The 24,395-nt window shown below is 45.7% G+C and overlaps 1 protein-coding gene across 1 annotated transcript in view; it reads left to right on the top strand.

Moving 5' to 3' along the window:
* SLC9A8 (solute carrier family 9 member A8) overlaps window positions 1–24,395 on the top strand; it is a 60,081-nt gene that overhangs the window by 9,170 nt on the left and 26,516 nt on the right. Inside the window, exons 3-7 of the mRNA XM_073606764.1 lie at window positions 5,310–5,390; window positions 6,679–6,737; window positions 8,400–8,483; window positions 16,680–16,781; window positions 18,074–18,108. Of these exons, the coding sequence (XP_073462865.1) occupies window positions 5,310–5,390; window positions 6,679–6,737; window positions 8,400–8,483; window positions 16,680–16,781; window positions 18,074–18,108 (361 nt within the window). The remainder of the gene's footprint in view (window positions 1–5,309; window positions 5,391–6,678; window positions 6,738–8,399; window positions 8,484–16,679; window positions 16,782–18,073; window positions 18,109–24,395) is intronic.

Raw genomic sequence — 24,395 nt, 5'->3', positions numbered from 1 at the left:
GCTAATCACAGCAGTGAGACATTGTCCCGATGCGCGGCTGCAGAGATCGGGAAATGTCTCACCGCCTGTGATTAGCGCAGCGCCGTGCCGACTTCCTGGCGGGCTCTGCACATGGAGTGTGCGAATACGCCCAAGCCCATCCTTACTAGAGAGGGACATTTTTGGCCATTCTTCTTTGCAATAAAGCTCAAGCTCTGTCAGATTAGATGGAGAGCGTCCGTGAACAGCAATTTTTAAGTCTTGCCACAGATTCTCAATTGGATTTAGGTCTGGACTTTGACTGGGCCATTCTAACACATGAATATGCTTTGATCTAAACCATTCCATTGTAGCTCTGGCTGTATGTTTAGGGTCGTTGTCCTGCTGGAAGGTGAACCTCCACCCCAGTCTCAAGTCTTTTGCAGACTCTAACAGGTTTTCTTCTAAGATTGTCCTGTATTTGTCTCCATCCATCTTCCCATCAAATCTGACCAGCTTCTCTGTCCCTGCTGAAGAAAAGCATCCCCACAACATGATGCTGCCACCACCATGTTTCACAGTGGGGTTGGTGTGTTCAGGGTGATGTGCAGTGTTAGTTTTCTGCCACACATAGCATTTTGCTTTTAGGCCAAAAGGTTAAATTTTGGTCTCATCTGACCAGAGCACCTTCTTCCACATGCTTGCTGTGTCCTCCACATGGCTTCTCTCAAACTACAAACAGGACTTCTTATGGCTTTCTTTCAACAATGTCTTTCTTCTTGTCACTCTTCCATAAAGGGCAGATTTGTGGAGTGAATGACTAATAGGTGTCCTGTGGACAGATTCTCCCACCTGAGCTGTGGATCTCTGCAGCTCCTCCAGAGTTACCATGGACCTCTTGGCTTCTTCTCTGATGAATGCTCTCCTTGCCCGGCCGGTCAGTTTAGGTGGACGGCCATGTCTTGGTAGGCTTGCAGTTGTGCCATACTCTTTCCATTTGCGGATGATGGATTGAACAGAGCTCCGTGAAATGTTCAAAGCTTGGGATATCTTTTTATAACCTAACCCTGCTTTATACTTCTCCACAACGTTATCCCTGACCTGTCTGGTGTGCTCCTTGCCCTTTAGATGCTGTTTGTTTGCGAACATTCTCTAACAAGCCTCTGAGGGCTTCACAGAACAGCTGTATTTATACTTAGATTAAATTACACACAGTTGGACTCTATTTACTAATTTGATGACTTCTGAAGGCAATTGGTTCCATTAGATTTTAGTTAGGGGTAGCAGAGTAAAAAGGGCTGAATACAAATGCCACCCACACTTTTCACATTTATTTGTAAAAAATGTTGAAAACCATTTATCATTTTCCTTCCACTTCAAAATTATGTGCCACTTTGTGTTGGTCTATCACATAAAATCCATTTACGTTTTTGGTTGTAACATGACAAAATGTGGAAAATTTCAAGGGGTATGAATACTTTTCAAGGCACGCTACCTCCACACTTTGTCCAATGCTCCTTCATTACACAGAGTAGTTATTGGTAGCATATAGCAGAGGTCACTGGTCAGTAGTATGTTTACCCTGGGGATTATTTGCCTCCACAGGTTGTCCCCCTTCGTTCCCCTTCATTATACAGAGTATTTATATAGATTGTTAATTGGAAAGGTATAACAGAGGTCCCCAGCCAGTGGTTCATATACACTGGAAATCATAAAACTCCACACTTTGTCCAGTTCCCCTTCATTATATTATGTATGTATGTGTATGAATGAATGATTTGTAAAGCGCTGCAAATGTGAACTGAATCGCCTCAAGGCGCTAATGCGTTTTGTGTCTGAGCAGCTTCTTAGAAGAGGAAGGTTTTTAGTTTTTTCCTGAAGGCCAGATGGTTTTCTTCCATGCGGATATATATGCTACCAATAAAATACCGTATTTATCGGCGTATAACACGCACAGGTGTATAACACGCACATTCATTTTGAGAGGAAAGATTCAGGGAAAAAAAATTAAATTTTAAATAAGGAACTTTGAAGCAAAATAAGGGTCAGTGCCCATCTGCAGTCTCACCATTGCCACCAATGCAGCCCCATCAATGCCCACCTGCAATCTCACACCTGCCATCAATGCAACCTCATCAGTCCACATCAATGCAGCAGCCTCACCATTGCCATCAATGCAGCCTAGAGGGGACAGGGAGGGGGACGGGACGAGCGCCGTCTGATTACATACAGTGAGAATCTCCTATGATAGACAGAACACTGGTCCAATGGCCGCCAAGGAGACGGGACTTCCTATTACAGGGGCCGCCAAGTAAACAGGAGATTCTCACTCTATGTAATCTGACTGCACTCGTCCCGCCCCCCTCCCTGTCCCCTCCGTGGCAGCTAAAATTGAAGTATTGGCGTATAACACGCACGCGCTATTTGCACCCAATTTTTAGGGTGAAAAAGTGAGTGTTATACGCCAATAAATACAGTACTCTGTATAATGAAGGGGAACTGGACAAAGTGTGGAGTTTTATGATTTCCAGTGTATATGAACCACTGGCATATGAACTCTATATATATATATATATATATATATATATATATATATATATATATATATATATATATATATATATATATATATATATATATATATTTATTATTATTATTCAGGATTTATATAGCGCCAACAGTTTACGCAGCGCTTTACAATATAAAAGGGAGACAATACAGTTATAATACAATACAATACAAAAGGATTAAGAGGGCCCTGCTCAGAAGAGCTTACAATCTAATAGGGTGGGGCAGGTGGTACAAAAGGTTGTAACTGTGGGGAATGAGCTGGTGGAAGTGGTAGGAGATTAGTTGGAGACGTGATAGGCTTTCCTGAAGAGATGAGTTTTCAGGGATTGCCTGAAGGTAGCAAGAGTAGGGGATATCCGGATAGATGGAGGTAGCGAGTTCCAGAGGATGGGAGAGGCTCTGGAGAAATCCTGGAGACGAGCATGGGAGGAGGAGATGAGAGAGCTTAAAAGCAGGAGGTCTTGAGAAGAGCGGAGAGGGCGATTTGGGTGATATTTGGAGACAAGATTAGTGATGTAGCTTGGGGCAGATTTGTGAATGGCTTTGTATGTTGTGGTTAGAATTTTGAATTTAATTCGCTGGGTGATTGGGAGCCAGTGTAGGGATTGAAGTAGAGGGTTGGCAGACACTGAGCGGTTGGTAAGGTGGATAAGTCTGGCAGCAGCATTCATGATAGACTGAAGAGGGGATAGCCTATGGAGCGGTAAGACAATGAGAAGGGAGTTGCAATAGTCAAGGCGAGAGATAACAAGGGAGTGAATGAGGAGCTTGGTGGTTTCATTTGTTAAAAAAGGGGCGAATTTTAGAGATGTTACGGAGGTGAATTCTACAAACTTTTGACAATGATTGGATTTGAGGCTGAAATGACAAGTCAGAATCTAGGATTACACCGAGTACCCTGGCGTGAGGGGAGGGACTGATGGTTGCATTGTTGATTTTGATGGAAAAGTCATGGAGGGGGGCACGGGCGGGGGGGAATATTAATAGCTCAGTTTTAGAGAGATTTAGTTTAAGGAAGTGGTGCGACATCCATGCTGATATGTCAGTTAGTAAGTTAGTAATGCGAGAGGAGACTGAAGGAGTGAGGTGAGGAGTAGACAGATAGATTTGGGTGTCCTCAGCGTATAAGTGGTATTGGAAGCCATGGGCAGTTATTAGGTGACCAAGGGAGGAGGTGTAGATAGAGAAGAGAAGGGGTCCAAGAACCGAGCCTTGGGGGACCCCCACAGAAAGGGGCAATGGAGAGGAGGAGACAGAGTTGTAGGTGACACTGAAGGAGCGCTGTGATAAATAGCCAGAGAACCAGGATAGAGCAGAACCTCGGAGGCCAAGGGAATGTAGTTTATTGAGAAGGAGCGGGTGGTCAACAGTATCAAAGGCCACAGAGAGGTCAAGTAGTAGGAGTATGGAGTACTGGCTGTTGGTTTTAGCAGTTAGTAAATCGTTAGTGAGTTTTAGTAAGGTATATATATATATATATATATATACCCTGGGGATCAGTTATAGTTTTGGGTTGGTTGCCATTTGTTTGTACTGCTGGTTAATTGGTAAGAGGACGCACTGAATACCTTTGCTGCCATTGTGCTATTGCTTGGTGTCTAGTGTGTCCCTGTACCTTTTTAATGAGGGGTGGGCTCCCTCCAGGCATACCTGCCCTTAGTCTATCCATTATTATATATGTGCTCCAATTCAGGAGACTCTCAAAATGATAGTTAGGACTGCAGTACACTGGGGTGCCGTGACGTGGCCGCTGCACCTTACGCTTGTATTTGCAAATGTGTGCAAACTATACCTCTTGGTTTTAACATGAACTGTTATGCCCCGTACACACGGTCGGACTTTGTTCGGACATTCCGACAACAAAATCCTAGGATTTTTTCCGACGGATGTTGGCTCAAACTTGTCCTGCATACACACGGTCACACAAAGTTGTCGGAAAATCCGATCGTTCTGAACGTGGTGACGTAAAACATGTACATCGAGACTATAAACGGGGCAGTGGCCAATAGCTTTCATCTCTTTATTTATTCTGAGCATGCGTGGCACTTTGTCCGTCGGATTTGTGTACACATGATCAGAATTTCCGACAACGGATTTTGTTGTCGGAAAATTTTATATCCTGCTCTCAAACTTTGTGTGTCGGAAAATCCGATGGAAAATGTGTGATGGAGCCTACACACGGTCGGAATTTCCGACAACAAGGTCCTATCACACATTTTCCGTCGGAAAATCCGACCGTGTGTACGGGGCATTAGACATGGCAATTCGGTTTGTTGCTGGCTGGTAAGGGAGCTGGGAATTTCTGTTTGTTGTTTTTAATCATATACCTCCGCACTGTGTCTCCTTTCTTTATACAGAGTATTTATTGGTAGCAGAGGCCCCTAGCCAGTGGTATGTATACTGCAGGGGTCTTAAAGTTCTGCACTTTGTCTCCCCCTCTTCCAGAAACCTCCCCCCCCCCTGTGTTGTACAGAACATAGGTCCCTTGCCAGCAGTACGGATACCCCCGGGGGTCACAATATAAATATAACACTTTTGGTAGACTGACCCTTTTAAGTATGTTTTCCCTTCTTAGATTGTAAGCTCCCACGAGAAGGCCCCCTCCCCTAACCCTCTTCTTTTGTACCGCACTTCTTTTGTAATTGTACCGTCTCCTCTTGTTTTGTAAATCGCTGTGCAAACTGTGGGTATATTTCTGTAATTCTGTATAATAATATTACTGTCCATCCTTTTGTTATTTATAATCATCCAATGAATATTGTCTTCTGTGTTTTGTGCAGCTATTTGTATTGTTTTGGTCCATCTACTCATCAAATACCGTCTCCATTTCCTGCCGGAGAGTGTTGCTGTGGTCTCCTTAGGTAAGTGATGGGAACATGATCTGTGTGTCGCAATGTCTACTACCTTTTCATAGCTGGCATCATGTTTCTGAACAATGCAGGAGGTGTGAGGATATAATGTATACCTGGAAGATCCCGTGCTTGTAATGTGTATCCTGGTATGGGCTCAAATTATTTATCTTGAACTCATGTATGTGTGATGTGTATTCTGGGGTGAGGTCGTGTGTGTGTGTGATGTGTATTTTGGGGTGAGGTCTTATGTACGTGAAGTGTACCCTGGGGTGAGGTCATGTGTGTGCGATGTGTACCCTAGGGTGAGACCCTATGTGTGCAATGTGTACCACGGCGGTGAGGTGTGTGCGATGTGTACCCTGGGGTAAGGTCACGTGTGTGCGATGTGTACCCTGGGGTAAGGTCATGTGTGTGCGATGTGTACCCTGGGGTGAGGTCATGTGTGTGCGATGTGTACCCTGGGGTAAGGTCATGTGTGTGCGATGTGTACCCTGGGGTGAGGTCATGTATGTGTGATGTGTATCCCAGAATGAGGTCATGTGTGTGCAGTGTGTACCCTGGGGTGAGGTCATGTGTGCGTGTGATGTGTACCCTGGTGGTTAGGTCGTGTGTGTGTGATGTGTACCCTAGGGTGAGGTCCTATGTGTGAAATGTGTACCGTGGTGGTGAGGTCATGTGTGTGCGATGTGTACCCTGGGGTGAGGTCATGTATGTGTGATGTGTATCCCAGAATGAGGTCATGTGTGTGCAGTGTGTACCCTGGGGTGAGGTCATGTGTGCATGTGATGTGTACCCTAGGGTGAGGTCCTATGTGTGAAATGTGTACCGTGGTGGTGAGGTCATGTGTGTGCGATGTGTACCTTGGGGTGAGGTCATATGTGTGCAATGTGTACCGTGGTGATGAGGTCGTGTGTGTGTATGTGTACCCTAGGGTGAGGTCCTATGTATGCAATGTGTACCGTGGTGGTGAGGTCATGTGTGTGTGATGTGTACCCTGGGGTGAGGTCATATGTGTGCAATGTGTACCCTGGGGTGAGGTCATGTTTTTGCGATGTGTATTTTTAGGTGAGGTCGTGTGCGTGCGATGTGTACCCCGGGGTGAGGTCATGTATGTGTGATGTGTATGCCAGAATGAGGTCATGTGTGTGTTATGTGTACCCTGGGGTGAGGTCATGTTTTTTTATGATGTGAATCTCTAGGTGGGGTTGTGTGTGTGTGTGATGTGTACCCTGGGGTGAGGTCATGTGGGTTGTGTCCTGAGCGAGGTCACAAGTTTCTTGTGTTCCCTCATTGGCAGGAATCCTAATGGGTGCAGTGATCAAGATCATAGAGGCTCAGAAACTGGCCAATTGGAAGGTAAGAGTGTCTTCCAGGACATAGTATAGGAGAGTTCACAGCCATTGTGCAAGTCACCATTTCCGAGCAGGATTTCAACTATGATCTGATACATAGACTACCACACCTTCATCCCAACCAAACAAAATACCCATGGGACTTTTTGGAGGTACGTCAACACATATATTTTATATAAAATTGTAATTTTATCCAGTGTTAACAAATAATATATTGTCTTACACGGAAAACAAATCTAAAACCTTTGTTTGTACAATCAACTGATTTACTAGCATCAGTCACATAATATTTAATCAGCTTACTATGTTACAGCCAAAATCTTCCATTTGAATAATAGTTATATATGCTTGCAGAGTATACAGATGGACAAGTTGCATTTCAAATCTCAACGCGTTTCATAACCAATACTCACTTCATCAGGATGTCTAAAAAGTGGAAATAACAAAATGTAATACAAAAATAATTTACAAAAGTACAAAAAAATGAATGGACGACATTGTTCATCATCATGTTGTAAAATATAGTACACACTTACAAATCAGCCTTGAAGTTGATTAAAAGAATAGAGAATTTTTGCATGGTAAACGCTTTGGGATGTCTGTCCTGGGGGGCTGTGGAGAGGGGGAAGGGCCCAGCGAGACAACAAGGGAACTCAGGCAGGTATGACTCAACTAAAGCCCAACAATGCCACTCAACCCTCCAAAAATATATATGTATATATTACCTTCAAAATTCAAAAAATAATAAAAAATAAAAATGTTTTATATTTGTTTTCTGTATAAGGCAACATTGTATATGTGAATACTGAATAAAATTAAGATCTTATATATGATATATGTGTTGATGTACCTGCAAAAGTCCCATGAGCATTTCCCAGGAGGACACCTTTTTAGCTGTCTTCTGTGAATAATCCAACTGGGGGTCTCAGTCACTGTACAGGACTCCTTCTCTGCTTTATCCCTCGAGTATCCCCACTAGAGGTCATAACCATTGTACAGGACCCCTTTACTGCTCTCACCCATCAGTAACCTCACTGTAGGTCACAGCTATTGACAGGACCCCTTTACTGCTCTCACCCATCATTACCTCACTGCAGGTTACAGCCATTTTACAAGACCCCTTAACTGCTCTTTCCCATCAGTCAACCCCACTGGAGGTCCCAGCCATTGTACTGGACCCCTTTTATTGCTCTCTCCCATCAGTCATCCCCATTGGAGGTCCCAGCCATTGTACTGTACTAGACCCCTTTACTGCTATCTCCCTTCAGTAACCCCACTGGGTGTCCCAGCCACTGCACTGGACCCCTCTACTACTATTTCTCTTCAGTAACCCCAATGGAGGTCCCAGCCATTGTATTGGACCCCTTTACTACTATCCCCATCAGTAACACCATTGGAGGTCACAACAGTTGTACTGGACCCCTTCACTACTCTCTCCTATCAGTAACCCTAATGGAGGTCACAGCCATTGTTAAGTCAGCCTTTTATTGCTCTCCTATCAAAAACCCCACTGAAGGTGACAGCCATTTTACAGGACCTCTTTTACTATTATCCCCAATCAGTAAGCCCCCCTCACCTACATCCTGAGGCTTGCTGGGATCTCCTGAGAACAATATGACCACCTCTACTGTGTGTGGGGAAAGCTGAGATATTTGTCTTTATACAGGAGGAGGAGATGTTCCGGCCTAATATGTTCTTCCTTCTGCTGCTCCCACCTATTATATTTGAGTCGGGCTACTCACTGCACAAGGTAACTCTCTTTTTTTATTGTGTAGTATGTGCTGTCTGAATCCGGCAGATATATGTGTGTCTGTAATCCAAAAACCGGGTTTTTACTGTAAAAGATGTGAATATCCAGGAGCTACATCAGTCAGTATAGCAGATTACTTAAAAATGGTTCCTGATGAGAACAGAATTTGAGATGTTACCCACAATCGTATATACACATTGTGGTTAATTCACATGTACTATTTGCTGCTTTTGGCAGTCAGCACAGGAGAGCTTGTGGCCCTTTTAGCAGGACAGGAAACGAAAATTAATTCCCCAGGACCAGTTGAAGGTTTTTCTGTAACTGGACAAAATTGAGGCCCTTTGGAACCATCTGAGACTTTCTCTGGTGTGCTGTATGCTTCTTCCCCTATATGTTGGAAAAGCACTGGTCCTTTCCCTTGCTGGCGCTTGGAAAAGTCTGTACTGCGAGTTGGCTTGACTGAATGTTGTCCTGGGTTCCTGACATGTTTTCCAAAGACCTTGGCTAGCAGCTTGTTCTGATGCCGATTCCCTTTTTGGCTTCTGGGGCACATCATCAGGAGGAAGCGCTTCCTTAATGTCAACCAACCAGTGCAATTACAGAGAACATGAGGGTGCAGCTACACAATGCGTTCTCAAACAGATTAGCAGCGAACATACAACTGAGCATACAGACATTGGTAATGCGGTGAATGATTTGCTTAATGCACAAAACAAGACAACGCGATGCTTCAAGTGAGTGTAGTCTCCAGATGGATTGGGTAAACTGGGTGCTAGCCCCGGCTCGCTTCCATAGAGCCTGGATACAAAATAGAAACCGGCTGCACTCCATTACCAATACAAACAGGTTTTATTACATAAAGTGCAAAAAACGTTTCACACGAACGCTGTCCAGCCAAACAATGTGTTCTCAAACAGATTAGCAGCGAATATACAATCGAGCGTATAGGCATTGGTAATACAGTACAACTGTCTCTTTAGGAGTGTGAATTCTTTGCTTAGTGCACATAAGGTCGCCTATTTTAATATTTAAACTGATATTAAAGCCTTTTTTTATTAAAATCAAGAGGTTATACTTACCTTCTCTGGGCAATTGTATTCTCAGAGCGGTCCCTTACCTCCTCTTTTGGAGTCCGCCGCTGGTGCAGTCTGCTCCTACTTTCAGCGAGGCTGTGTACATCCATAGACACACACAGTGCGGCTCAGCCACTCCCCCGCTCTGTCCTTACAGGATTTAACTGACAGCATCAGGAGCCTATGGTTTCTGGGAGGAGCTGCAGCCAGGACAGCGCTGGATCACTGACAGGGCTCAGGTAAGTGCCTCCTGACCTCTTCCCCCCCCCCCCTTGCTGCCTCCTGACCTGTTCCCCCCCCTGCTGCCTCCTGACCTCTTCCCCCCCCTGCTGCCTCCTGACCTCTTCCCCCCCTGCTGCCTCCTGACCTCTTCCCACATGCTGCCTCCTGACCTCTCCCCCTCCTGCTGCCTCATGACCTCTTCCCCCCTGCTGCCTCCTGACCTCTTCCCCCCCTGCTGCCTCCTGACCTCTTCCCCCCCTGCTGCCTCCTGACCTCTTCCCCCCCTGCTGCCTCCTGACCTCTTTTCCCCCTGCTGCCTCCTGACCTCTTTTCCCCCTGCTGCCTCCTGACCTCTTTTCCCCCTGCTGCCTCCTGACCTCTTTTCCCCCTGCTGCCTCCTGACCTCTTTTCCCCCTGCTGCCTCCTGACCTCTTTTCCCCCTGCTGCCTCCTGACCTCTCCCCCCCCCTGATGACACCTGACCTCTTCCCCCCCCGATGACACCTGACCTCTTCCCCCCCCCTGATGACACCTGACCTCTTCCCCCCCCGATGACACCTGACCTCTTCCCCCCCCCGATGACACCTGACCTCTTCCCCCCCCCGATGACACCTGACCTCTTCCCCCCCCCGATGACACCTGACCTCCCCCCCCCCCCCGATGACACCTGACCTCTCCCCCCCGCTGCCTCCTGACCTGTTCCACCCCCCCCCCCGCTGCCTCCTGACCTGTTCCCCCCCCCGCTGCCTCCTGACCTGTTCCCCCCCCCCGCTGCCTCCTGACCTGTTCCCCCCCCCCCGCTGCCTCCTGACCTCTGTTCCCCCCCCGCTAGCTCCTGACCTCTGTTCCCCCCCCCGCTAGCTCCTGACCTCTGTTCCCCCCCCCGCTGCCTCCTGACCTCTGTCCCCCCCCCCTGCCTCCTGACCTCTGTGTTCCCCCCCCGCTGCCTCCTGACCTCTGTTCCCCCCCCGCTGCCTCCTGACCTCTGTTCCCCCCCCGCTGCCTCCTGACCTATGTTCCCCCCCCGCTGCCTCCTGACCTCTGTTCCCCCCCGCTGCCTCCTGACCTATGTTCCCCCCCCGCTGCCTCCTGACCTATGTTCCCCCCCCGCTGCCTCCTGACCTATGTTCCCCCCCCGCTGCCTCCTGACCTCTGTTCCCCCCCCGCTGCCTCCTGACCTCTGTTCCCCCCCCGCTGCCTCCTGACCTCTGTTCCCCCCCGCTGCCTCCTGACCTCTGTTCCCCCCCGCTGCCTCCTGACCTCTGTTCCCCCCCGCTGCCTCCTGACCTCTTTCCCCCCCCGCTGCCTCCTGACCTCTGTTCCCCCCCGCTGCCTCCTGACCTCTGTTCCCCCCCGCTGCCTCCTGACCTCTGTTCCCCCCCGCTGCCTCCTGACCTCTTCCCCCCCCCCCCGCTGCCTCCTGACTTCTTTTCCCCCTGCTGCCTCCTGACCTCTTTTCCCCCTGCTGCCTCCTGACCTCTTTTCCCCCTGCTGCCCAGGTAGTTAGAAATTCTGCGTAGTTCTTGGGCCATCTTTTTGGCTTTCCTCATACTTTCAGATTTTTACCTTTGTGCACTTTGAGTGAGGGTTAGTGTGCTGTTTTGTGTTCCTCAAGGAGTTTCTTTGGTGTTTTGGCCTTTTTCTTTTTAAATCTCATTGGCCAAACAGTGGAGAACTCAAAACCTGATGCCTCTTACCTAGGAAGGGTTGTACAGTATGCAACTTAAAAATGGCAAGAGTCTGGAAAACATCTAGCTGTACTTATCAGTGTTGGGAATGAAGCTTTCTTCTGTAATCAGTCCTTCACTATTTTCCAGACTTGAGCTCTCTTTCCTGCATTCACACTAGCAGATTTGCCGTGGATCTGACCGCGATTTGACATTGCCGAAGTGTGGATGAAAAAATGCGAGACTCGCATTTTGAGATGCCATTCATTTGAATGATACCTCAAATCGCGGTGCGGGTTGTCGTTTGATAAAACGTGCTGCCATTGCGGCAACCAGCAGTCCAGGAGCTACTTTTGGGCGACAATCGCGGAAGACTCGCACTGCAATTTGAGTTGTCATTCAAATGAATGGCATCTCGAATGCGAGTCCTGCGTTTCGTCATTCACACCTTGGCGCTGTCAAATCGTGGGCATATCCGCTGTAAATCTGCCCGCGATTCCAAACACTGTAGTGTGAATGCAGCCTGAGAGTCAACAGCTTGCCCATTCACGGGAACCCTCTCCTGTGCATAGAGCTGGTGAAGCTGTCATGGAGGTAGGTTTTGAAGATGCAGACCTCCATTTGATTAAAGATCATCTGTAAGAAAATATTGTCTTGCAGATTCAGGAAGAGAAGGTGGAAATGCTTCTTACTGCAGCATGTGTGAGGGTTTGCAGGAGCAGACGTTTCCTTTTTAAAAGGCGTTCTCTTATTCTACAATGAGATAAAGTCTCGGAAAATTGATTTTTCCCCATTAGCCTTGGAGAAAGATGCCTATGCTTTGAAACATAAATCCTAACCTGGATGATGCATTTAATACTTATATTTTACAATTACCAGAGATATAGATTTTTCCTTTGAGGACTAGGAATCGTATGGATATGAAGATGGATGGGCTTCTTAAGTGGACTTAAAACTCCTTCCTTTCTAACCTTAGGCCTTCTTCAGCCGTGGCTAATATGGTCCATAATCAGGAATACTGGCTATCTGTACAAAATCAAAAGAAACAGAAACTGTGGCCATCAGAGGATGACCTATTTCTTTCTTGAACCCTTCAGAAACTCCAAAGCTTTATTCGTTCTCTTTGTAGGACAGATCAAAGGTCATAGGTATCTAAGAGCTCTATTGCCCACATTTTGGATTCCTGTAGCACAATGAATACTGACCAGGGGTGTAACTACCACCATAGCGACCCATGCGGGCGCTATGGGGCCTGCAGCTGAGTGGGGCCCAGTGAGGATGAGAGCACCGCCGGCACAGTCTCCCAGCCAGGGGAGGAGAGAGGAAAGGAAGAGGCGAGCTGTCCGTATCAGCAGAGAGCTGAATTGCCCGATGTAAGAGCTTTCATTAGAACTTCCAGTGTTCCCGGGGCTCACGTCACATAGCTCCACCTTTTGGCCCGGTGCCTTTGATAGACAGGACGCCGATCCAATGCGGGACATGTGACGTCATCAAAGGCGTCGGGCCAAGAGTCGGGGCTATGTGACGATGAGCCCCGGGAAGACAGGAAATTCAAATGAAAGCTATTACAGCGGGCAATCCTGCTCTCTCTGCTGATCCGGGTGGCTTGCCTCTTCCTCTGCATAGATGGGGCTATATGGGGCACAGGCAGACCAGGCTGTATTGGGCACAGGTCCCGCTGTATGGGGCACAGGTCCCGCTGTATGGGGCACAGGTCCCGCTGTATGGGGCACAGGTCCCGCTGTATGGGGCACAGGTCCCGCTGTATGGGGCACAGGTCCCGCTGTATGGGGCACAGGTCCCGCTGTATGGGGCACAGGTCCCGCTGTATTGGGCACAGGTCCCGCTGTATTGGGCACAGGTCACGCTGCATTGGGCACAGGTCACGCTGTATGTGGCACAGGTCACGCTGCATTGACACTAGGGCAGCTGTGGGGGGGGGGCTGTTTGCAGGGGGGCCCCATACAACATTTTGCTATGGGGCCCTGCTATTTCTAGTTACGCCCCTGATACTGACCCTTTATCTTTGCTCCCTCGGGCAGGTCTTTTCACTTTCTTCCTTCTCCATTATGATCTGGTGTTTTCCCAGAAGTGGACCTTGGATGGAACATTATTCAAACTCTGGTCCTGGTTTAATCTGGTGAGGTTTTGTTCATCCTGTGCTGTCCTGGAAGATGATGGGAAAGCAAGAGTTAGATTTCTCAGTATCTCTATTTTCAGGAATCCACCAGGACAAGCAAGGCTCCTACTCTTTGTATGTGGTGTTGTTGGTATCTCAGGACTACCCTTTTTAAGTTACTACTGACTGATCCTGAGGTCCTTCTTTGAAAGTTGTAGTGGTTTGGGTTTCCTGTTCCAGTGGAAAGAGTTACACCCCTGTACCTTTCTGGAAAATTCTTGGCAGAAGTTTGCTTAGTCTGATTCCCCTTCCTCAGATCGCAGGTTTTATCTCTGGATTTGTTAAATGTTCTGCTTATGATTTATTTTGTGGGTAAAAGTCAGCTGACGAATCATCATTACATGAGTTCTTTGCATTGATGTAAATGGAAGCCACTGAGAACAATGTGATTTTTATTGGCGTACGTTGCAGTGCGGCGGCCAGCGCAACATAAATCAAACTAGTATAAATGAGGCTTCACTGTTTAAATGCTAATTTCGTTTTAAAAAGTTCTTACCTGGTAGATATTGATCTGTATTAGTGTTTTGATGTAAGAATTGATCTGAGATAGGACAAAGAACGTCTGTATGATAAATCATGGTTATTAGACTGGGCATTTATATGATTGCCATTAGGGGTGAGGCAGACATTCTTTCCTTGTTGAACCACTTTAGAAAGGTTCCTGCAGGTACAAGGTAATAAATATTTCTTTACTATAGTTAGAACAAGATACACAAATGTCTGTTTACAGTTTGTGTAACCATGAGTGGGGGTGTGCATAGGGGCCCCTGGCTGCATTGGGGCCCAAACATTGAGCAGTGTACTTTCAGCATATTCCATTCTGGTGACAGGGCATGCCGGTGTCATACATGTAGGTCTTTTTGGCTTGGACACATTGGGAAACCACCCATAGCAATTCAATTGCACAGTGACAGTTCTGTTTCATTTTGATTAGTTGTTCTTGTCAGAGCTGACCCTTGCCTCTCCTCTGCTGTGTGTAATCTTATGTACACAATAGGTAACTGCGCTTGTGAGAACAGTAACAATATCAGCTGCTAGCACACTATGAGATATTTTTCACAGCAGACAATATGTATGTTAAGTGCGGTGCTAGAAGAACACCATAAAAATGAAAAAGAAGGGAAAAAATCCAGATCCAAAAATCCTTAAAATGGTCTAAAGCCTTAAGGTTTTTCACCCTAATGCATTCTATGCATTAGATAGAATGCACGTCAATAGAAGCAAACAGGGCGGCTCGAGGGAGCGAGCATGCACGGGTGCACCAATTGAAAGCGGCTTTCCATGGGGGCACTTGCCGAAAAGGAGGAGCCTGGAGCACCGACAGGGGGACCCTAGAAGAAGAGGATCGGGGCTGCTCTGTGCAAAATCATTGCACAGCGCAAGTAAGTATAACATGTTTGTTATTTTGAAGAAAAAAAATGTGAGCCTTTAGTAACCCTTTACTAAAGTGCAATGAGAAGAATCTGAATCTTCAGTGTAAACACTGTCCTTATTTAGAAGCATTAAAATTGCAATCACAATTAAAAGAAATGAACGACACACTGTAAAACTACCCGATGATATGGAAAACTTTGCTCTTCCGGTAAAGCGTGGTGATGTCGCAACAGGCTCCATTCTAGGCGTTTTCCGGGGCACATAAGACGTAATTTGTAACGAAACGCGTATGGTGGAACCTGCTGTGACATCACCACGCTTTACTGGAAGTGTGGAGTTTCCATATAATCGGGTATTTTTATGCAGCGCTTGGAGAACACCATAGAAATAAAAAAAAAAGCAGGAAAAAAACGAAAAAATTACAAAAAATCCTTATTAAAGTGCAATAAGAAGAATCTGAATCTTTGGTGTAAACACCATCCTTTTTAAAAAGCATTGAAATTGCACCTACAACTAAAAGAAAAGAACTGCGCTATGTAAAAATACCCAATTGTATGGAAACTCTGCACTTCTGGTCTACTTCCAGTAAAGCGTGATGACGTCACAACAGGCTCCGCCCTACACATTTTGTCACAAAGATGTCTTCCGGGGCAAGGGAGACATCATTTGGGATGAAACGCATAGGGCGGAGCCTCTTGTGACATCATCACGCTTTCCTGGAAGCAAACCCCAAGTGCGGAGTTTCCATAGGATCGGGTATTTTTACACAGCGCTGTTCATTTCTTTGTTTTGTAAGTAAATTTTAGTGCTTTTTAATAAAAGTCAATCAGTTTTCACACTAAGTGGAGCTTGTGATCCTCTGTTTGTCGGTACTCACCTGCACACATGGATCCTTGACTGGGAGGCGAGACCATTGATGTTACTCCTCTAGGAGGACTAACTTTTGTTGAGGTAGATATTTGGAGATCAGGAGTGTGGATCTATATGCAATCACAAAAGGGTGATTTGACTCATATAACCTTAATAATCATATGTATCTGGTAAGCAGATTTGAGTCTTCTTTCCTCTGCTGAGGGTGCACATTGAATGGTGTTCACATCAAAGACTAGGACGGTGTTTATTCTGTGGATTCAGATTCTTCCTATTGCACTTTATTAAGGATTTTTGGACATTTCTTCCATTCTTCTTTCTTTTTTTTATGGTGTTCTTCTGGTGTGTAATCCTATGGTTACTACATCTCCTCCAGCTCTGTGACCTGAGTGGTTCAGTCAGATCCAACAGATTACATTTCCAGGAACACAGCCAGATGGGTTTATAGATGTCCAACTGTGCTGCCCGAGGTGACATCTGGGGGAATTTAGCTGTCCCTTTACTGCTGCCAAGGTATTATGAGTCTCCTTCCGTATTCTGGACTGCTTATACCCTAAATGTTGTGTGAAGCAATTGTAGGATGTTCCTGATATAAGATATTCCACAAGGAATGGTTCTAACACTCTCACATTGCAGGATGGAGATCACAGGATAGAGATGATAGGGGCAGTTGCATCAAGATGTGAACTAGGAAAAACATGGGAAATGTAGGATGGAGATTGGGGGGGGGGAGGGGTGCTGGGAATCAGAGAAATTGAGTTTTAGAAGTCTCTTCCTTCTCTTGATGTCACTTTCTTTTTTTATTATTTCAGGGAAACTTCTTCCAAAATATTGGCTCCATCACTCTGTTTGCAGTAATCGGTACAGCCATATCAGCCTTCATTGTGGGTGGAGGCATCTTCTTCCTGGGGCAGGTAGGTGTCTGAGCTACAATCTCATCATATGGAGGATATACATTTAGTGTAGAGCATCCTTTTTCAACCTTTTCAACACGGAGGAACCCTTGAAAAAAAACATGACTATATCTACAACTCATGATACATTAGTGTGATGGTCAGTGGGAAGAATGCTCCTTTACAGGTTTCGTCATTGGGAAGAATTTACCCTTACAGATAGCTAAATCGATCAAGGGTGTCACTAGAAACTTATTTGAGAGGCAGGAATTGCGCAAGGAACCCCTAGCAACCTCTGGAGGAACCCTAGGGTTCAACGGTCCCTTCTCTGGGAAGCCCTTTGTAGAAGGGTGCATGATGCTCCTATGATGACATAGTAATGAGGAGCCCCTCCCATAGGAAGTCCAGTATCGAAGCCCACACTCCTGTATAGGGCAACATGATACTTATGGTTACATGGTAATGGAGGATGGCAAGTCCTATGTAGAAGGCCACACCCCTGTATAGAGACATGATGTTTGTATGAAGAAATGGTAAAGCTGGGCCCCTCCCCTGTGAAGTCATGTGTAGAAGGCCACACCCCTGTATAGGGGGGCATGCTACTTGTGGTGACATGGTAATGAGGGACTCCTCCCCTGGGAAGTCCTATGTATAAGGCCACACCCATGTATAGACACATGATGTTCGTATGATGAAATTGTAAAGCTGGGCCCCTCCCCTGGGAAGTCCTTTGTAGAAAGCCTCACCCCCATATAGAGAGACATGATGTTTGTATGATGAAATGGTAATGCTGGGCCCCTCCCCAGGGAAGTCTAGTGTATAGGGCAACACCCCTATATAGGGGGACATGATACTTGTGGTAATGAGGGACTCCTCCCCTGGGAAGTCCTATGTAGAAAGCCACACCCCTGTAAGGAGACATGGTGTTGTATGATGAAATGGTAATGCTGGGCCCCTCCCCTGGGAAGTCTAGTGTATAGGGCAACACCCCTGTATAGGGGGACATGATACCTATGGTAATGAGGGACTCCTCCCCTGGGAAGTCCTATGTAGAAGGCCACACCCCTGTATAGAGACATGGTCTTTGTATGATGAAATGGTAATACTGGGCCCCCGTCCCTGTGAGGTCCAATGTTGAAGGCCACACCCCTGTATAGGGGAACATGGTACCTTTGGTGACATGGTAATGAGGGGCCCCTCCGCTGGGAATTCATGTGTTCAAAGCCGCGTCCCTAAAAGAGGGGACATGCTGCAGCTATGATGGAATCTGACAGTTCACGTCCAGCCTGACAGTAATGTTTTCTTTTTCTCAGGCGGATGTCATCTACAAACTCACCATGACTGACAGGTATCCATCTCCCCTCTACCCCCTCTGTGTGCATGCTGCTGTTCTGGGTAATGACTGATTATTTTTAGGTTAATGTGTAACGCACACAAGAAAGAATGATGCATTCTATACTTTGTTATAAGGGTAATGATCTGTGTTCACATTGTGTTTTATCTCCAGGACGAACGGTATGTATTGTAGGGTGCTGCAGAGGGTTGCAGGCACCGCTCATATGAGGTGATGTAATGACGGGTGTGATATGTACATACAATATGATAGGAGGAGGGTGCGATCTATAAAGGAAGTTTCAATAAATGGCATGATATAGATGTTAATAGAAGATGTGTTCCCTGGCTGCTTCCATCCCTCATTACATTGCTGAGGCGGGGTATCGGTGTATATTCTAGAATGGTACCACTCTGCTGGTCACAAGACTGCCTTGGGGGTATTGTTGGTTGCCTGTCCAGTGTTATTAGCCTCTCCCCCCCCCCCCCCCTCTTTGTGCTCCCTGTTCTATCTCCATCTCTACCCTTTCTCGCTATTTCTACCCCTCCTCCCTAATCTTCCTCCGCCCTTTCTGTCCCTCTTTCCACCCCTTCTTACCCCTAAAGCTACATGGGGTATAATTTTTGAAGCCATGGAGAAAAGTTGGCGCTTGCACCAGCCGCAGGGAAGGTCCACCTGACTGTTAAATACCTCAAAGTGAAAGGGGAATTTAAGAAATAATTAAAGAGATAATTAAAAATAAGTGACTATAAGGAGTTAACAGGACTGTAAGCTAACCATTTTATTTAGTGATGGGGGCTTTGACTAGCATTCAGAGAACTCTTTGTTATATTGGAGCCATTTGCTAAAATCATTTAAGTTCATTTTTTTTCCTCATTAATGTACACACAGCACCCCATATTGACAGAAAAACACAGAATTGTTGACATTTTTGCAGATTTATTAAAAAAGAAAAACTGAAATATCACATGGTCCTAAGTATTCAGACCCTTTGCGTTGACACTCATATATTTAACTCAGATGCTGTCCATTTCTTCTGATCATCCTTGAGATAGTTCTACACCTTCATTTGAGTCCAGCTGTGTTTTATTATACTGATTGGACTTCATTAGGAAAGCCACACACCTGTCTATATAAGACCTTACAGCTCACAGTGCATGTCAGAGCAAATGAGAATCATGAGGTCAAAGGAACTGCCTGAAGAGCTCAGAGACAGAATTGTGGCAAGGCACAGATCTGGCCAAGGTTACAAGAAAATTTCTGCTGCACTTAAGGTTCCTAAGAGCACAGTGGCCTTCATAATCCTTAAATGGAAGACGTTTGGGACGACCAGAACCCTTCCTAGAGCTGGCCGTCCGGCCAAACTGAGCTATCGGGGGAGAAGAGCCTTGGTGAGAGAGGTAAAGAAGAACCCAAAGATCACTGTGGCTGAGCTCCAGAGATGCAGTCGGGAGATGGGAGAAAGTTGTAGAAACTTATTGTAGATCAAAAGGGGCTTCTACTAAATACTGAGCAAAGGGCCTGAATACTTAGGACCATGTGATATTTCAGTTTTTCTTTTTTAATAAATCTGCAAAAATGTCAACAATTCTGTGTTTTTCTGTCAATATGGGGTGCTGTGTGTACATTAATGAGGAAAAAATGAACTTAAATGATTTTAGCAAATTGCGGCAATATAACAAAGAGTGAAAAGTTTAAGGGGGTCTGAATACTTTCCGTCCCCACTGTATGTATGTATGTATGTGTGTGTATATATATATATATATATATATATATATATATATATATATATATATATATATATATATATATATATATATATATATATATATATATAATATAATATAATCTATCATAGTTTGTAGATGCTATAACTTTCACACAAACTAATTAAAGTGGTTGTAAACCCTTTACAACCACTTTTTGATACAGGTAAGCCTATAATTAAGCTTACCTGTAGCTACACTGGATATCTCCTAAACCTGCATGGTTTAGGAGATATCCCCTGTATTTGCATGTGACGGCGTCATCGGCACATGCGCACTGAAGCAACGGCACGTATGTACCGTTGCTTCAGTTAGCCTGTGCCGTTACCGGCGGCTCCCGCGCATGCGGGGGAGTGACGTCATCGCGGCTCCGGCCAATCACATCCCCGGAGCCCGCGATACCCGGAAGTAACTCCGGGAGTGATGTCGGCCGCCGGAGCAGTGAACGAGGACCGCTGTGGGGTCTTCGATCTCAGGTAAGTAATTCATAATGAGCTAGTACACTTGCAGGTTTTTTTTTTTTCTTAGGGTTACAACCACTTTAAGGGCCTCAAGAAATTGAATGAATATATATATATATATATATATATATATATATATATATATATATATATATATATATATATATATATATATATATAATATATATAAAATTTACTATATGGGGCGGCACAATGGTGTAGTGGGTAGCACTTTCGCCTAGCAGTAAGAAGGGTCGCTGGTTCAAATCCCAACCACGACACTACCTGCCTGGAGTTTGCATGTTCTCCCTGTGTTTGTGTGGGTTTCCTCCAGGTACTCCGGTTTCCTCCCACACTCCAAAGACATGCTGGTAGGTTAATTGGCTTCTGTCTAAATTGGCCCTAGTATGTATGAATGTGAGTTGGGGACCTTCGATTGTAAGCTCCTTGGGGGTAGGGACTGATGTGAATGTACAATGTATATGTAAAGCGCTGCGTAAATTGATGGCGCCGTATAATATATATATATAAAATATATACTTTAAAAAAAAAAAAAAAAAGGACGTCTTGTAGAATACATTTTTGCCCTAAATTTGATTTGGATATGTTTTATAACAGAAAGTAGAAAATATAATTTAAAAAAAATAAGTCTTTTTTCGTTTTACATAGCAAAAAATAAAAAACCCAGTGGTGACCAATTACTACCAAAGAAAGCTCTATTTGTGTGAAAAAAAATGATATAAATTTCATTTGCGTACAGTGTTGCATGACCGCACAATTACCAGTTAAAGTAGCGCAGTGCTAAATCGAAAAATATGGCCTGGTTATGAAGGGGGTAAAACCTTCCGGAGCTGAAGTGGGAACATCCAAACGCAGGAAATAGTGATCTAGGAAGCATAAAAGTTGTTTATAGCCCCTAGGTAACCTCTGCTGCATTTACAAACACTAAACGCAGTAGTGCCAATGTAATTAAGGCCTTACACACACTGTAATGGAATTATTAGTCAATGAATACCTGACCTGATGAGGTGGCTCGCTGTGTTGTGGGTAGGGCAGTGCGTCTGTGGACAGGCTCCTCTGCCATCTGGCGGGGTGCCATTTCTTGTCATTATTGTCTCCATGATGTGGTAAGATGAGAACGGCATGGCTGACTACATCCTTGTTACGGTAACTGTTGCAAAGGAACCCCATGGAGCGTGTCGTTTGACCTTTCTGCTCCGGGGGTCATATTATCTCCTTATGTCATGTGTGGTGTCCTGGGGTCATTGTCTCGGTATACCGGGACATCTTATATTTTCCTGAGCTGTCGCTGTAAGTGGGAATTGCAGGAAGATGTGAACATTAAAATGAAAATGAAAAAAAAAAAAAAAAAAAAAATCTTCAGTTTATTTAGATGTGACTAATTCGCATACTGATTAGCAGCAGAAAATGTCCAGCACGCCGCTCAATTTTACAGCGACTCGGCAGACTACCCAGTTGTTACCATTTACTACATACAATACACAGTTACCATTTACTACATACAATACACAGATTGTCATTGGATACAAGAATGGTACAACACTTATCAAGTTATGGGCGGCAATCAGGTGACCCAGAGCAACTGACGATTGTACACATCTATCTATCTATCTCTATTTTTTTTTTTTTTTTTTTTATTTATTTTTTAACTAGTAATAGCATTGATCAGCGACTTATAGCAGGACTGCAATATTGTGGTGGACAGTCGGACACTAACTTACACTTTTCGGGAACCAGCGACTCTTACACAGTGATCAGTGCTAAAAAATATACACTGTCACTGTACTAATTACACTGGCTGGGAAGGAGTATACAAATCACGGCGATCTGTGTGCCTAGCCAGTGTTTGCGTACTGTGTGGGAGGTGCTTTTACGAGGGGAAGGCATAGATACATGTTCCTGCTTTGCAGGAACCTGACAGGATGGTAATCTGCCTTGTTTACATAGGAAGGCGGCCGTTCTGCCTGTGTACCGAAGGATCGGTGGGTGCCGGCGGACATTGAGACAGTCGTACCCGCTGATCAGCATTCGCTATGTATAATCAGAGGGAGAGGGCGGCCGGCGGCACGCATGCGCACCCACAACCAGGAAGTGTCGGATCACGTACTAGGTATGTGATCTGGCACAGCAGTGCCACCTTGCCACCGTATAAGTAAGTAATACGGGTTGTAAGTGGTTAATCGAAGGATGTTGGGCGGGTGGGTGGCAACAGGGTCACCTATTGACCCAATTTTGTCCAGTTTATCAGGGTCAGACAAAATTTGTACAGTGTGCAGCCAGCTTAAAGTGATATTAAAGGCATTTTTTGTTTCTAAATAACAAACATGGTACACTTACCTGTTCTGTGCAGTGGTTTTGCCCAGAGCATCCCAGATCCTCCTCTTCTGGGGTCTCCCACTGGTTCTCCTGGGCCCTTCCTCCTGCAGAGTCCCCCCCAGAGCAAGCAACATTCTATGGGGGCGCCCAAGCAGGCTCATTCTTGAGCCGCTATTCTGTGTGTCCTTTCACACACACCATAGGCGTGCGCAGGGGGTGTGCCAGGTGTGCCTGGGCACACCCTAATCACCCCCTGTGGCGCAGATTTCCCCTACTGACAGTTCATCAAAGCCCCTAAACAGGGCTCCTAAAAACAATTGTAAAAAAAAAAAATTAAAAAAAACAAAAACCTACTGACACCATCCACTGCCCTACTGACAAGTCCCCTGCTATACTAACACTGTCCATGTTTTATTACATTTGAGGTGCACACCCTAATGCAATAGGCTGCGCACACCTATGACACACACACACAGCTGCAACTCGGCCCTGCCCCCCCTCTCTCCTCATTGGCTCACTCGATGTGATTGACAGCAGCGGGAGCCAATGGCTCCCCGCCGCTGTCTCAGCCAATGAGGAGGGAGAGTCCCTGGAGAACTGAGGCTCTCGTGCACATTTCTGGATCGCGATGGGGCTCAGGTAAGTATTGGGGGGGGGGGGGGGGGCTGCTGTACAGAGAAGGTTTTTTACATCGAATGCATGAAGGTAAAAAAAACCTTGAGCATTTAAAACCACTTTGAAGTGACACTAAACAATATCCTTATTCTCCAAAAGTAATCCATCCACATCCACTACTTAGTGGCCATGTAATCTATTTTTCATGAAATTGTTTCTTACTGTTTTATTTTCTGCTTATAACATCCTATGTGAGCTCCCAAACCTCTCCTTTTTCCTCTGCACTTTTGTTTGTTTGGAATGAGCAGGGTACTTTAGTGGCAGTCCTGTGCACAGCTGTATGCACACTACAAATCCTATAGTAGATAGCCCCAAGTCCACCTCGGGTGTGAGCAAGACTTTTACCTACATACATTGGGACCATGGAGAATGAATGTAGTCACCATCTAACAGGAAGTCAGATCACAGCAGCAAAAACAATGGAATTTGGAGGAAGCTGAGAGCAATAGAATATAAAGTTTAGCGTCACTTTAACCACTTGCCGACCAGCCGCCGCAGTTTTACTGCGGCAGAATGGCACGGCTTGGCGAAACGAAGTTATGTTGCCAGCGCTTCGCCCTGTGGCCACTAGGGGAAAGCGCGCACCCACTGTTCTCCCCCGGAGCCGACGTGAGTGCCCGGCGGGCGCGATGACCGCCGGGCTCCCGCGATTGCTCGTGACACACTGAGAACCGGGATCTGTGTGTGTTTAAAAACACAGATCCCGGTTCTCTGAGGGGAGAAGAGACTGATCGTGTGTTCATACAACGTATGAACAGCGATCTGTCATCTCCCCTACACAGTCCCCTCCCCCCTTCAGTTAGAACACAGAGAGTTAACCCCTTCCCTGCCAGTGACATTTTTACAGTAATCAGTGCATTTTTATAGCACCGATCACTGTACAAATGACAATGGTCCCAAAAATGTATCAAAAGTGTCCGATATGTCCGCCATAATGTCGCAGTCCCGATAAAAATCGCAGATCGCCACCATTACTAGTAAAAAAAAAAAAAAATAATAAAAATGCTATAAATCCCCTATTTTGTAGACGCTATAACTTTTGCACAAACCAATCAATATACGC

The sequence above is a fragment of the Aquarana catesbeiana genome, linkage group LG12 (genome assembly GCF_042186555.1).
Source record: "Aquarana catesbeiana isolate 2022-GZ linkage group LG12, ASM4218655v1, whole genome shotgun sequence".
Lineage (NCBI taxonomy): Eukaryota > Metazoa > Chordata > Amphibia > Anura > Ranidae > Aquarana > Aquarana catesbeiana.
Note: the sequence above shows the minus strand (reverse complement) of the source record. Positions and strands in the feature narration are given on the sequence as shown.